The sequence below is a fragment of the Petromyzon marinus genome, chromosome 19 (assembly GCF_048934315.1).
Source record: "Petromyzon marinus isolate PM22_M1 ecotype Great Lakes invasive population chromosome 19, UKy_Petmar_22M1.pri1.0, whole genome shotgun sequence".
Classification (NCBI taxonomy): Eukaryota; Metazoa; Chordata; class Hyperoartia; order Petromyzontiformes; family Petromyzontidae; genus Petromyzon; species Petromyzon marinus.
Window position 1 is genome coordinate 15,494,860 of NC_133685.1, and position 16,418 is coordinate 15,511,277.

The 16,418-nt window shown below is 47.0% G+C and overlaps 1 protein-coding gene across 1 annotated transcript in view; it reads left to right on the plus strand.

Moving 5' to 3' along the window:
* LOC116943801 (alsin-like) overlaps positions 1–16,418 on the plus strand; it is a 121,149-nt gene that overhangs the window by 97,885 nt on the left and 6,846 nt on the right. The window contains exons 29-33 of the mRNA XM_076068190.1: positions 441–598; positions 4,395–4,499; positions 6,899–7,075; positions 8,046–8,091; positions 9,276–9,337. Of these exons, the coding sequence (XP_075924305.1) occupies positions 441–598; positions 4,395–4,499; positions 6,899–7,075; positions 8,046–8,091; positions 9,276–9,337 (548 nt within the window). The remainder of the gene's footprint in view (positions 1–440; positions 599–4,394; positions 4,500–6,898; positions 7,076–8,045; positions 8,092–9,275; positions 9,338–16,418) is intronic.

A 16,418-nucleotide genomic window follows, 5' to 3' on the forward strand; every position in this document is an offset into this window, starting at 1 on the left:
AGGGGATTAAATACTTTTTTCCCTCACTGTACTGTGTTAAATCGAACCAGGATCTTGTGTTTGCTCATGATTTTGGAAATCTTTTTAGTGACCCCTGCTAAATATGGTAAGGTGATGGTTTTGATTGGGTCCTCAGGTGTTTTTTTTTGTTATTTTCCTTTGAACCTATCTACGTGACTTTACCGAAAGACCAAAGAATATGAATTCCTGCAGTCATGAATGCTTAAGTCAAGATTTTTCTGTGTTGAGGTTTAAATGATTTCCTGCTCAAATTAGTTATTTAGGCATTGGTGCTCATCTCTCATTTATACGCCTGAGCCAGTGGTGAAAATTCCTCATTCCTATGGCAAGGGGCAAGTAAGTCCACGGGATTACCACTGTCTACTTCCTCACAAATGTTGTCGCTGATGACTGTGCGGGTGTGTGTGTGCGGTGAGCAGGCGTGCGACACCGTCGTGCACCCTTTGGGCCGTCTCGTGGCCACGCTGGTGACCGTTTACCGTGCCACTTACGTGGGTGTGGGTGCCAACAAGCGGCTGCTGCCGCAGGCCGTGGAGGAGGTGCGCTCCTACGCGCAGCGCATCTTCGGCATTGTGCGGTAGGGGAGCCCCTCTTCACTTGTCGCAGCTTCACGTGAGCCTCGGAAGGGAGCGTTGTTGACGAAGTGACGTGGGCGGGGCGGGCAACTTTCGCTGTGGTGACACTTGTTCCTCACAGAAAGGACCAGGGTTCAATTTCCTACTTGGCTACCTTTCTGTGCCTGGTTTTTAAAAATATTATTTCCCTGTTGTGCCTGGGTTTTCCTCTGACTTCTCTGGTTTTGTTTTTTTGCATGGCTAAAAAAAATACACACAATGTAACTGATATTGGCCAAATAATTAAATGCAGAAAAATCACCTGCAAATTTCTCAATTGGGATTACATACCCACACCTCTGATAAGCACGGTTGGCTACGTACGGTGCGAAAAAAGTTCAACATACACACACACACAGGAACGTCTTCTCCAACTGTGAAAACTTGACAGGATCCTCCTCAAAAACATTGCGGCTTTTTCCTGGGTAAATAAGTGTAAATGAAATAAATAACTTAATCTGTAGTCTTTCACAGCCAATTCTGATTTCCGTTGTCTAACACGAAGGTGCTTGTAGTTTCGAGTGAAATGTGTCCAAATGCTATCCTCAAATTATGCATACGGTGGTCACTGACATGCTCCAGCTCAATAATATTAGAACACTATCATGTGTGTCTTATATTATTTATGATTTTATATAGCGTTTTTGTAATTAAAAATGGTACATTAGTGTTGGCTGATAGGGAAAAAGGATGGGATTTGATTGTTGGAAAGGGATGGCAAGGAAGGGTTATGATAGGGAAAGGGAGGGGCAAGATTAGGAAGGGGAAGGGGTAGGATGGTAAAGGTTTTAAGGACAAAGACAGTGCCTAACATTCAGGAAAGTAGCTTTATATATCAATATAATTATTACTACTTAATGGTGGACGTTTTGTCTTGTACGGCCAGTAGAAGAGAGGAGAACGAGCATCAGAGCAGAAAGTTGCTTCCTAAGTTTGAGAGTATATCCTGGAGGCTTAATCAAGAAAAGGATCAGAATATCTTTTATTTTAGAAGGGTCAAGAAGGTGTAAGCCTCATTCGACTTGGGCCATGGGAGTGTCCTGGGTCAATGAGGACAGGAGTTGCGCTAAAGGACATCTGTAGGGCATCTATGTGTAATGGTTCGACAGAGGCGCACACACTCGTGTGGAGGCAACACTTATTTATTTAACACAACTGCAACACAACTGCAACACACCCTACACATAAGGTGGTGACCACCATCCTATTCTCGCTAACACTCGGGTACTACTTGGCGTGGCCACACCAGGAGGGCTTCTGCTCGGCCACAATGACTGGAGGCTTCTTTCTTCAGATTCTTCATGAGATGTCTTTATCCCAGGCACGAACAGCCCAGCTCTCTGTGCTGAGCCGGCTTATAAGCCCCCCAGGCGTGGCTGGCCACACCCTGGCCACGCCCCCCTTCTCGAACCCACGAGAAGGCTCCACTCTCCGACCACGTGACCCCCAGGGTCCCCCAGGTGCCCCTGGCCCCCACCTGGATCCGGTCACGTGTCCAGCCAGGGTCACTCAGAGTGCCACGGCCTGACACAACCCCCGTGGCACTCGTCAACAGCCTCCATACCGAGCAGGAAGTGATGTCACGCGTACAGACCCAACATAGCAGTGACGTCATATGTCACTACATATGTAGAGCATCTATGTAGAGCTCGCCCCCATACTATCACCAGCTACTATGGTCTGGACACTCATGTCTCAGGGCAGCTTTGAGAGCTGTCCTCTTGGCTGCGGTCTCTCAGTAGTACCTAATGGGTTTCGAGGGTGGCAAGATGTTAACTAACTCACCTAGTATGCAGGGGGTCGTTGGTTCGATCCCAACCCTGATGTCTCTATATTTGGAGTTTGTATTTTCTGCCTGTGGATGCTCGGATTTTTCTCTGGGTCCTCTGGTTTTTCCCTCCACATTTAGAATCACCATGCGTTTAAAATATTTGCCCGATATAAATTTACACATGATAAGCCGCCACTTGGTTGTGCTGTCATTTGTGGCCAGATCGCTTCTGAAAAAGAGATACATAGCTCAGTGGGCCTTACCTGGTAAAATAAACAAATAGTTGAATAGACATTTTTCCCACCTTTGGCGAGGCTCTGGTACAGGTTTTAATGTATCTGAGCCGCGGCACGTCGGAGACCACTGTATAGATAAACTAGATTTTAGTACCTAGGTTAATCTGGTTTTAATAAGGGGCCACCAAAACGCTCAACATCCGTCCTGCCATCCCTTCAAAAATGCTATTCCCCAAATAAATAACATGTATTTGGCGACCAAGTGTTCGATGTGACGTCAGATAATAGTGTTCAGTTATATATGTGTGCCATTTGACCAGAATTTTGTTAGTTCATTGTTTATAGTTTGGTCATATTGGAGCCCCATGTTACTTGCTGGTGTCTAGCTCCCTTCTGTCCACACTTCTCCGCAGTTGGCTTGGGTAGTCGCTCACTAGAGGAGATGGCCAAGGAGGGAGGGACAGGATTAACTGCACGTGGTGAATGTTATGTTGGGAAAACAGGACGAATGATCAGCACGAGACTAAAAGAACATCAGATAAATATAAAATTATCCCAAATACACCTGTCAGCAGTAGCAGAACACGCTTGCCAACAAGGACACTCAATTGATTTTGATAATGTTGAAGTTTTGCGCAAAACTAGCTACTACTGACCAAGACTAATTAGAGAATCGATCGAAATTGAAGAAATCACAATAACTTTAACCGTTTGGATAGCTACCACCTTAGTGCTGCATGGAAGCAATTAATCAAATAATACATTATTTAAATGCATGCCTACAAAGGGCAGCATACTTCAATAGGGATTACCGTGGATAGGACTATTTTAATAAACACAATAGACAGGAAGGACAAGTTCAAAGTTGCATAATGTACGTTGCCTCAGTAATCCCCCCCCCCCCGCCACATTGTGCAAGAGCGCAGAAGCGTGCTCAACATATCTACGCCTCTATATAAGGAACTAAGCAGTAAGACTTCTCCACAAATCTGGCTGTCGCCTGATGAAGCGAGTTGTAATTACCAGCAAAACCTCGTACTCAGATTGTAAATGTTGTGGCTTGGCTCGCCAACAAACCAGTGTGCTGTACTAGTCACGAATTGGCATGTTCTGTTTACGTGACAACCTTGACTAGTTGGCTGTGTCGGGTGGTGGCGGGTTTTAACGACACATTTATATATTTACACAATCTAACCCGAAAACCAAAAACCTCTATTATGAAGGGACAGATCAGTTCGACGTGATCCAACATCCACTGTGGGAGATTCTCCCCCCCATCCGTGATAATTTAATTAATATATAAAGCTCGATCTATGAGTGCTAGGCACAAGGGTAGAGTTCTAATATATCCGAGCCGGAGTGTGTTGGTGACCACCCATGAAAACCAGATTTAACGAAATTACTAAAATATAGTTTGTGAGGATTGTTCCGCAGCTTTGTTTAGTTTTTTTTCTTCCCTCGCACATCCGATTAGCATCATTGTCTTTGTACAGTGCGAAAGACGTTCTACATACATACAATTTGCGTGTTGTTAAATGCTTGTCTGTGTAACAATTTAGTTTTTTGGCTGCCAGATGGTGGATGGTGACACGACAAGTATTTGGCCAGGTGATTGGCCTTGCCCATAAAAATTATTGATCTATCGCATGGCTATGGAAATGGGTGATCCAACACCAGTTGTACCACTCTCAGCATGTGCTGCGACTGCACACTGCCTCTGTTCGGTTCTTTGAGGTCGATGCGGTCACGCAGGTTCCTGTTTCCTGGGCTGCCAGAGGAGGGACAATGCCTGAGGCTCCCCCAGGGTGAATCAGCGAACCCTGAGACTGCATTGGCAACCTGTGTGGAGGAGGCAGGGTAAGAATCCCACCGTATGGAAAACCGTGGCTATTATTGTCGTCAAATGAAAGTCATTATTGCACGATCTTTTTCTTCACATAACAACTGAGCACAGGCCCAATTGCCCACAACGTCAAGTGGCCATCAGCAAACAACACTGTTAATGTTGTAATCGATAAGTGTTAACACATTTCTTGAGTTTATGAAGGCTTTTATAAAAGCTTGTAAAAAGAGATGATGGGATGGAATTACAAAGTGACCTGCAGTGATGTCACCTGCAGTGTGGTGAGTGAGTTAGTCTGTTAGTTGGTGGGTGGGTGAGTAGATGTATTGGTGACTCAGTGGGTGAGTGGGTGACTTGAGTGTGTTGTTGTGCTCTGGCTTGTGGTGAGGAGCTCGTAGATCGTTAAAATATCTGGACACATGCACATCAGTGAGCTCTGATAAGCGAGGCTGTGTTGGCTGGGTCATGCAGCTTCTGTGTGGCTGGATAGAGGGGGGTATACAGGCATGGCATAGGCTGCAGAAGAGATGGACTGATGCGGTTGAGGAGGCTGTGGAGCTGATTGGATTTGCCAATGACTGGTACCAGCAGTGTCAAGATATGCTTCTGTGGAGGAGAGCAAAGGAGTGACTCTCACAACAACAAGCAGAACACCATGTGGCTAAAACACAGAACGTTGACACAGTGGAGACCACAGTTGGTGCATCTGTCAGTCAACTGAGTCAGTCAACCCATGGCACCTGCTGGGTCTGTTCTGAGACCTACTGCCAGCAAGCCTTCGATACTTCACGTGGCTAGCCTAGCACAAGAGCTGTGATGACGCCACCGCCACTTAGTTGTGAACACCAGTTGGTGTCGTTGTAGAGTGAATGGATGGGTGATTGAGTGGGTGATTGTGTTGTTAGTACCTCCAGTGTGGTGAGAGGGTAAGTGAGTCTGAGTGAGTTGGTGGGTTGGTGAGTGAATACAGATGACCCTCACACCTACAACTTAATTGGTTCCTGGGTACTCTTTGGTTCTTTCGGTGAAGTGACGTAGCTATAAAATAAAATAAATCACGACGTTTCGATTGCAACACAAGCAATCATCATCAGGTGGGAAAACTACTGCAATATTTTTTTCTTGCTGTGGTTTTCCCATTTGATGATGATTGCTTGTGTTGCAATCAAAACGTCGTGATTTATTTTATTTTATACCTACGTGACTTTACCGAAAGAACCAAAGAGTATGGATTCCTGCAGTCATGAAAGCTTCAAATCTAGATTGGTTGCTGGGTGATGGTCGAAAGTCGAGCCGTTGTAAGTCGAACCCTTATTTCCCATATGCACCATGTTATAAATTGGGGTTCCGCTCCTGGAAAGCCATTACATACCATAAAAATACAAAAATTTACCTAGAAAATTAATTAAAAAGAACCCTAACAAACAATTATTGTCACTTAACATAACTTTTACAAACATGTCTTTCGTAAAAACAAATACGTTTGTTCCTTTCTGCATGTGCATCACATTTCCTCTTCTCAGACATAGCGAAAGGCGAATTTATTTTACAAATTTAAGAAAATTTGCAAAAAGTGAAGAGCATTGCACAAAAGATTCTGTCAGGCTATACTGTACATAACGCATATGGCAGAAGAGCAAAGCAGCGCCATCAGGCCATGAGTCTGTACATGTGAAGCGCAGACTCGTCGGTAGCAGTTGTTAGGCGGTCATAGATACGAGTTTTGGTCGTTTATGTGGGGGTCTTACTGATTATAAGAAAGGTCATAAAAGTGGGGAGTCGCAAGTCGAGCTGTCTTAAGTCGGCGGTCACCTGTAGATGGTTGACTGAGTGGGTGGGTGAGTGGGCAAGTTTGTTGTTGTGACCTGCAGTGTGGTGGTTGAACAGAGTATATATGAGGTGTAACAGTCAATCTGGTAGACCGAGTCTTTGACATGGGTGGAGCAATCAATGAGTAAAGTTCATGGAAACAGTAACCATGGTTGTAGCAATAGAAAATTTAAAAGGAGAGGTGACTGCCGATGAGCACATGATTGGATTGAATCAGGGAGTGCTGGATCATCAATCACTCTGACTGCCCTAAATTGAATTTTATCGAGTGCAGTGAGGTTGGGAGCCTGAGTGCTCCATCCCAAATGTGATGGCAGGATTCCAACTTCAGCTGAATGTGTGCTTTGAATAGCAGCAGTACTTATTATTCAGAGTTTAAAGTGCCTTTGGGGATGGAAAATAAAACCAAGCTGCTTCAATGCCTTGGCCAGGTGAGTGACATATCTATGTATGTATGTTGAACTTATTTTGCACCTTACATAGCCAACCGTGGCTAATCGGAGGTGAGGGGGAAGGATAACAAATTTAAGACATAGTCACGGAGGCAGTTGTCGTGAGTGAAAGCGTGCATTGCTGGCGGCAGGGAGACGGTGACGAGCCTGGGCCTGGTGCTGCCACTGCTGCTGCCGCGCCTCTACCCGCCGCTCTTCACGCTCTATGCGCTGCACAACGAGCGGCCCGACGACGACTTCTGGGAGCGTGTGCGGAGACTTAACAAGCAGTCGGACACGGGGCTGCTTTCCTTCCTCGGGGTGCAGCAGTACGTGGTCGCTCCCATGCACACCCGGAGTGCCCTCCGTTACACCGCCGGGGGGCTGTCCGGGAGCGCCTTGCGCGTGACGAGTAACTTGCATCTATATCATGGGACTTTTTTTGGCAGTATCAAAAGATCCCATGATGTATCTGCTCACCCCAAGCTATAAATGCAGTGATAACTTGCATTGTCTTTGTACCGTTTGGCGTTCTGTGGTCTGACCATGGTGAGACTAGGCCATAACGAAGGCTGTCTCTGGTGTTGGCCAATCGGTTTCAAAGACAATGCGTATATTATAATCAGAGCATGTTTGTATGTTAACCACAAGTATTTGTGGTTAATGCAGACTTGAGTCCTTGCTTAAGGTATCTATAACACCTATTTTATTTCCAGAAAGGGTAGAACCTATTCTTATTTTTCAAACTTGCATTTAACCCTCTTCGGACATTTGAAAGGGCATCCCCCCCCCCAGACGCGGCAGCTCCCTTAAGACACAAGATGACTCGGCACGTGGCCTGCAAGTGGGAGTTAGTCTACAGTAAGGGGGGCACTGATTGCTATGTGGAATCCCAATTGCGAAAATGTGTGGATAATATGTCATATTTGGCGAATTAGGATTCCCATGATACCAGCACATTAATGGTCCTGCTCTTTACAAATTATGTTATGGTTTCTTTAACATTGGTGGTGAAGCAGATTGCGTGAAGTATATTTTATTGCTACTATACATGCAATAATTACAAGAGCGGCCTGCCAGTTTCAAATGGCAAACCTCTGAAACAAGCGGTACATGTGCTACCGCTAGGCCATGTCATGCACAATTAATTGATTATACACAATGTTGTTTTGTTCGTCGAAATACTATTTTTTATTTATTTTATCACATGTTTACAAAAGAAAGTTTTGCTGCTGAGTCTCTTTCTGCATTATCATCGCTTCATCGTGCACCTCTATTGTCTCTTCTATGTTCCTACAGGAAATTTTGGCCCCTGAGTGAGTCAATGCTCACAGACAATCAGCATGTGAGTATTCATCACGGGGGTGAATGAGACAAGCCACCTATTGTCTTTATCATCATCATCATCATCGCCACCACCACCACTGCTGGATGAAAGCCATCGCTGTCCCGCTTGGCTCTACGATGCCACAAACCATCTCCACATGAGCTCACCGCTCCATCTCCACCAGCCATTGTCCCTTCTCACGCACTCTTCCCAAGCCCACTCTCTGTACCAGTCAGTGTGACATCTCTGTGACGTGCCGCACCGTCCCACCTTCATCCGTAAGATTTACGTGAATAATCGTATTTTTTTCCTTGCCATGGCCATGAATTTTATGGATAATTACCGTGGTAAATTCTGAACCAAAATAGTATGCACTCATTTAAAACTCTCTTATTAGGAACATTATTTTGGTGCTTTTAGAATCACCTTCACTTTTTCAAAATCATGGCAACATGTTCTGCCTTACTTACATTTCATCATTTCGATCCCAATTTGCCTCTGGTAATTGCCAAAGTAAAGTGACTTCATTGTGTTGTATGATTGCATCCTTATTATATACATTTCCTTTTGTTTGGTGAACAAATGAACTGACACTGGTGAAGACAATCCAACAAACGTTGAAAAGTACGGAGCGAAGCACGGTTGCATGGTTGCATTTACGTTGAGAGACCCAAGAGGAGCTCGTGGATCAGAGAAATTAAGTGGACTTGGGCAGGACACATCGCTAGAAGGGAAGATAACTGATCGACGACACTGGTGGTAGAATGGCAGCCAATAGAGGGAACGCCAGACAGACAATCGCCATGGAGATGGAGCAATGAAATCGGCTCCTGTACAGCAGCGAGCTAGATTGAAGCAGCATGCGAGTGTAAGGGATGCCAACGTTATGGAGGGGGATTCATCCAGAAGTGGCTTGATCATAGCTGGTGATTGATGATTTAGTCATGGGATTCACGGCTACAATGATCAATGAAGCTGCCGCATGGGTTGCTGCCACCACGGTTGTTTGGGCTATGTGACAATGACACCGGTTGCTGTGTCCACGTGTGGTGTGGTTGCGGTTGCTGCCACCATGATTGTTCAGGCTGTGTAACGATGACAACCGATCACTGTGTCCACATGTTGTGTGGTTGGTGCCACCACACTTGTTGGGGCTGTGTGGCGATGACGCTGGTCGCTGTGTCCACATTGTGTCGCCGCAGAGACTGTCGGAGCTGCGTGACGTCTGCTTCGCGGAAGCCGTCGATTCACTCCAGCAAATCAGGTAGGTGCTCAGGCCTGCACTCGTGCCGGTTGAGTCGTCTTAAGGCTATTTTAAACATTAACCGGTAACCGGTTCCAACAGTCATTAATGAAAATGTATTTCTAGTGGAGTGTTAGCAGTGAGTGCACCGATTGGCGCTTGCGGATGTACAAACAGCGCAGCAGCCCCGGTTGGTCACCACGTGGGTACATTTGCCCTCGTATTCTCATATAAAAGGTAAAAATGCGCAGCCTTGCAATTGCTTGCTCACGCCACTGCTGGCAGTAGGGCCTCACTAGAGGGAGCTCTAGCGGGTATTGTGTCTATTCATCCACACTGTTCAGGCATCTGGAAAGAAGAGCTGGGCGTACCTACACTTTGTATGCTGTACCCATTGACGATGCTGGGTGAACCACTGCAGGGTGCGATTTAATAAACGTCTGTTTAAACTGCTGCACTGGGAGATGGAATCGGACCAGTAAACTCCAGATTGCAAGCCCAGGGTGCTGACCGATACAACATTCCCAGTTAAACTGTTATGTGTCTTGCTCTATCCATTTCTATCCTTGCGGCAAACCAGTAGACCGGTAGTTTTCCGCCATTACAGATCTTACCAGACTCATCGAGAATACTTACTCTTTGGTTCTTTCGGTAAAGTCACGTAGGTATAAAGTAAAATAAATTAAATCACGACGTTTCGATTGCAACACAAGCAATCATCATCAGGTTGGAAAACCACAGCAAGATTTTTTTTTGCTGAAGTGGGAGAGAGAGTTGCCGTGATAAGAGGTTATATAGGTAAGAAAGGGGGGAGGGGCAAGAGGGGGAAAGGGAGGGGTGTGGGGTTAGGGGAAGGGGTAGCGCTGCGTGGACGCTCTGAGAGGGACGTGAGGCCTGGGGGTGGGGGGGGGGGGAAGTGGACGGGATTGGAAGTAGGAGGCCGAGAGAGCTGGGGATGCGGGGGGGAAGTTAACTCGGAATAATAGACTAGTACCCGGTGATATGATAGACAACAACCACTATAAAGCAGTTAGGGTTTTACCTGGTGAATTACATCCTTCCAATGATTGCTCAATTTGTATCCATCTTCTTGGTTGAAGTTATGTCTGTTTATATATCTGGATGGCTTCATGAACAAACCTTTGATAGTAGCCCAAATGTTTGCAGAGTACCTTGGTCTCGGAAAAAACAATATCATGTTAGCCCACAGCGTTATTACAATGGTCAGCTATGGCAGAGGTATTGGTTCTGCCATGTTTCAGATCTGCCTTGTGTTCGCGGACACGGTCCGAGACATATCGTTTCGTTTCCCCGATGTTACTGCTGCCGCAGGTATAACTCAGTTTGTAAACTCCAGGATATTGCATGTCAGGAATGACATCCTTCACAGATGGGATTAGATCACGGATTTTGTGTACTGTATTGAATCGTACCTGGATCTTGTGTTTGTTTAAGATTTTGGAAATATTTTCGGTAACACCTGCTATGTATGGTAAGATGATGATTTTGATTGGCTTCTTAGGGGGTTGTTTCTCCAAGGTTGGAGAAACAGCTTTGCGAATAATGCGGTCTGAGTACCCATTCATCTTGAGGGCCTGGTGTACGTGTTCCAGTTCACTGGCTCGGTGGTGTTGGTTGGAAATGCAGTGGGCCTTATAGTGTAGTGTTTTGATAAGGGAATTCTTCTGTGCCAGATGGTGGTGGGAATCAGGTTTCAGATAGGAATCTGTGTGGGTGGATTTCCTGTAGACAGTGTCCCAACGAGCCGTCAGGTCTCTTCTCAAACAAAACATCCAGGAAATCATCCGGGGACAGTGAAATGTCCTTGATTAGAGAGACCAAGTGAGCTGAGTTACGTACTGCTGAGGTAGTCTTGCCCGTGAATGGAAGCAAGGTGTCGGACAGAAAATGGGCCAGTTTGTAGGTAGGTGAGTTGATAGTGGAAACGATGGGCCCACCTGATGATGATTGCTTGTGTTGCAATCAAAACGTCGTGATTTATTTTATTTTATACCTACGTGACTTTACCGAAAGAACCAAAGAGTGTGGATTCCTGCAGTCACAAAAGCTTCAAATCTAGATTGAACTGCCTCTACGGGGAGGGTTTTCACACATCTGTTATCTAACTTTTTAACGTGTGGCTCTGGCTTCTTTTTTGACAGGAGGTTGAATTTAGCAATCAAGTTATCTTTACATTTGGTTAACATTTAATTAGCAGAGGAGACTGTCATGTTATCTACATGGGCCCAATCAGAAGTGGACATTTTATCTGTTAATCTGAAGTGTGATTGTAAGAGAGCCTTGTATAAATTATCAAGTTCAAATCAGAGCAGTATTATTCTCTGAGATTAGCGATAGGCTAGCTTTAAACAAGATCCGTTTAGCGTTAGGAGAAGTGACAGCAGCAGATGTGAGTGTAAATGCGATCGGTATTACCTTTTTTATCGCGGAATCTCTTGAGAAATGTTCGCGACTCGATTAGGTGAGCCTGCTTGTCTTGCAGTCTGTTAAAAGCTCTAACAGATGTGTGAAAATCCTCCCCGTAGAGGCGGTTCAATCGAGATTTGAAGCTTTCGTGACTGCAGGAATCCATACTCTTTGGTTCTTTCAGTAAAGTCACGTAGGTATAAAATAAAATAAATCACGACGTTTCGATAGCAACACAAGCAATCATCATCAGGTGGGCCCATCGTTTCCACTATCAATTCACCTACAAACTGGCCCGTTTTCTGTCTGACACCTTGCTTCCATTCACGGGCAAGACTACCTCAGCAGTACGTAACTCAGCTCACTTGGTCTCTTTAATCAAGGGCATTTCACTGTCCCCGGATGATTTGCTCATCAGCTTTGATGTATTTTCTCTGTCCACCAAGGTTCCTGTACCTGACACCTTAGCAATAATTGAAGACTTAGTTCAACATGGACTGAATCCTGATGTACCTACTCCGGTTAGACACTGCCTTACCAACACTTACTTCACCTGGAATGGTACTTTCTACAAACAAAATGAAGGTACCCCCATGGGTTCCCCCTTATCACCAGTTACAGCAAATATTTTCATGGAGAAATTTGAAACAGATGCCATCCAGACATCCACCCTACGTCCTTCCTTGTGGAAGAGATATGTAGATGACACTTTCGCCATTTGGCCACATGGCCTACCAGCTTTGAACCAATTTCTCAACCACATCAATTCCATACACCCATCCATCAAATTCACCATGGAAGTGGAGAAGGATGGTAAGCTACCTTTCCTGGAGGTTTTGTTTGAGAAGAGACCTGACGACTCGTTGGGACACTGTCTACAGGAAATCCACCCACACAGATTCCTATCTGAAACCTGATTCCCACCACCATCTGGCACAGAAGAATTCCCTTATCAAAACACTACACCATATGGCCCACTGCATTTCCGACCATCACCACCTAGCCAGTGAACTGGAACACGTACACCAGGTCCTCAAGATGAATGGGGACTCGGACCGCATTATTCGCAAAGATGTTTTTCCAACCATGGAGAAACAACCCCCTGAGAAGCCAATCAAAACCATCATCTTACCATACATAGCAGGTGTTACCAAAAATATTTCCAAAATCTTAAACAAACACAAGATCCAGGTCTGATTCAATCTAGTACACAAAATCCGTGATCTAATCCCATCTGTGAAGGGAGGTCATTCCTGATATGCAATATCCTGGAGTTTACAAACTGAGTTGTACCTGCGTCAGCAGTTACATCGGGGAAACGAAACGACATGTCTCGGACCGTGTTCGCGAACACAAGGCAGATCTGAAACACGGCAGAACCAATACCTCTGCCGTAGCTGACCATTGTAATAACGCTGTGGGCTAACATGATATTGTTTTTTCCGAGACCAAGGTACTCTGCAAACATTTGGGCTACTATCAAAGGTTTGTTCATGAAGCCATCCAGATATATAAACATAGACATAACTTCAACTGAGAAGATAAATACAAATTGAGTAATAATTGGAAGGATGTCATTAACCAGGTAAAACCCTAACTGCTTTATAGTGGATGTTGTCTATCATATTGGCCGGGTACTAGTTTATTTTTCCGAGTTAACTTCCCCCCCCACCGCATCCCCAGCTTTCTCGGCCTCCTACTTCCAGCCCCCGCTCCTGCGCACCGCTGGCAGACGGCGCACAAGGAGACAGCCTCCGGACTGCCACGTGGCCACTGGCATTCCGGAGGTGCGAGACGTGGTCCCGCTTCCAGACTCCACACACTGACCCCGAGCCCCTTCCTGCTTTCCCTTATAACCCCTCTCACACGTCACCAAGCCCCGCCTATAGCCACGCCCCCTCACAAACTCTCTAGATGGTTACCCACGAGCACCCTTGAGCTCTGTCCTTGAACTTTGGCCCAATTGATCCCATCCACCTAATTGGCTAATGGCTGAAGCGGCGGAGCCTATCCCACCGATCGGCGACCGTCGGTGTACTCTCGTATTACATCACCCCCCCCCCCCCCCCCCCCCCGGTGTAAAAGACTAACCGTTCCGGCTAGGAACGAGGCAAAGCGTACAATGCGAGAGACATCGCGAATGATGAACAGATTAACAACAACAATAACAAGATGCATAATGAACGCACTAACGCAAGGTAAATAACGGTAACAATCAACGAAAAGGAACGGATTTGGAATGGATACACGACGCCGGCCCATCCCCTGCAGCAGCACGAGGCCCCACCGGTTGCGACCTAGCAGGAGGCGGAAGAGTGGCGGAATCAGCGTCCGTCACAGCAGATGAAGGCCCGACTGGTGCGGGGTCGTCATCAACCGGGGCGTTCAGGGTCTGTGAGTCTGTGGGAGGCAAAACAGGCCCCTTTGGGGGTTCAACCGGCAACTGAGGTGGCACATCGGACGCATCAGACCCCGGCAGGGTACTCATTGGGGATGAAGGATCAACGCGCGGAGCAAAGAAGGGTTTCAAACGAGACGTGTGGACATATCAACGGCGTGAACCCGCCCGGATACATACACATTGAGGATTGCGTATTTCTATCAATTCCACAGGCCCTTGCCATGGCCTGTGTAGCTTGGGAGAAGTACCCACTGGCACCTGGGGGCAATGGAGCCAGGCCCGGTCGCCCACAGCCCATGGCATGTCGCGATGCGACCAACGAGCACATCGCTCGTTACGGGCCTGGGTTTTGGCCGTGGCAATTCGTGCCGCCTTCCGTGCTTCTGCGACACGGCAAACAGAGTCGCGGACGTGTTCGAGGAGGGTCTGCGTGGGCTCTTTAGTGGGCGCTCCCAGTTGTACGCCAATCGGTGGCACGTTCTCCTGACCATACATGAGAAAGAACGGCGAGTATCCCGTAGAAGCATGCGGGGCCATACGGTAGGCGGAGAGCACGCTAGGAATGTGAAGATCCCAATCGGCCTGCTTCTCACTTACAGTGTGGCAGAGCATGGCAGACAAGGTACGGTTCAATCGCTCAACCATCCCATCCGTTTGCGGGTGGCAAGGCGAAGTCCGTATCTTCTTGGTGCCCAAGGCATCGCACACATTACGCAGCAATTTAGATGATAAATTTCGGCCTTGGTTCTTAAGCAACCGTTCCGGCGCACCCTTGTCCGTCACGTAACCGTTTAAAAATGCATCTGTGATGGACGATGCCGACTGATCAGGCAAAGGCCAAGCCACCGGCCAACGTAAAAAATATTCCACCCCCACTAACAAGAATTTATTACCCCTGGCGGTGGAGGAAACGGCCTGAGAGTATCGAGAGCCACCAGTTCATTAATTCGCGTAACCTGAATCGATTTCAAGGGTGGAATACATTTGTGGCGCGGTGGTTTCCGCCGAGCGCATTCGGGGCAGGCCTGAACAGACTTGGCTACATTGGCTGTCATGCCGGGCCAAAAGTAATCCGTTTGCAGCGTGAGTAGGGTTTTCTGCATGCCGAGGTGCAACAATTTCTCGGCGTGCAGCACCCGAATCAACTCATGTCGAAGCGCGACGGGAACCACCAAACGCCAACGGCCCAACAGATCGTCCCTCCACACCAATAGACCGTCCTGGAAGGTCGCCTGTTGGGAGTTGTCCTTGGACGAGGCCACCCACGAGCCGTCAGCCCGACATCGCATCGAAACCAACGAGTCATCCAACAGCTGCTCGCGTATCCACACCGAGCTTGGCAGGTTCAACGCACTGTCAGCCGGCCCCGGGCAGGCATGGTCCGTGAGATCCGCCACCGCGGACATGACAGGCTGAGGGGACTGAGGGAGACGTGTGCACCGATTAGTGCCTGACGCACATGCGCAAGGAGGACCCTGCGGCAACCTGGAGAGCGCATCCGCATTACCATTGGTTCCACTGGGCCATTCACTCAGACATTTCTGCCTAAAGTTTCATTGTTATGCTAATAACATCCACATTTACTTGCACAATCTGCTTCCTCCATGCCCACTTCGGTGCTGGCTTCTATCAACATTTGGAAGCAACAAAAGTTACTCCATTTGAATGGTGTTAAAACAGGGGTGATGCTCATTGGGTCTCCCCACCAGCTTCAAAAGCTGCACTCTTCAGCGTTACAATCGATGGCCAGGTAATGGGTTCAGCACTGGCAGTAACTAAGACATCTAGGGGTCGTCTGCGATCCCACTGTCCTTAAAGGCTCATTAAAAAGATGACAAAGACTTTATTTTTCCATCTTGGGAATATCTCCCATATCCGATTCATTATATCGGCTTCGGATGCAGAGAAGCTGCTCCATACCTTAAATTTTATCTCATTGATATTGCACCGTCTTGCTCCATGGTATGGCTAAGAAAGTGCTTAACGTGTTCAGAATGCGGCTGCTAGGGTGTTAACCAGAACAACTTGTTCATATCACATTATGCCTGTCGTGTATGTGTGTATGTTGAACTTTCGCACCGTTACGTAGCCAACCGTGTTAATCGGAGGTGCGGGCCTCCTTGCACTGGCTTCCAATTTTGCAAAGAATTCACGTTGCACCCATCAAGGTCTCTAAGATCCGGGGATGCCGATCTCTCCGTTCCCAGGTCGAGGCTTTGGTCGATGGGTGACCGAGATTTTTCCCGTGTGGCCCCGAGACCAGACTCTGGAATT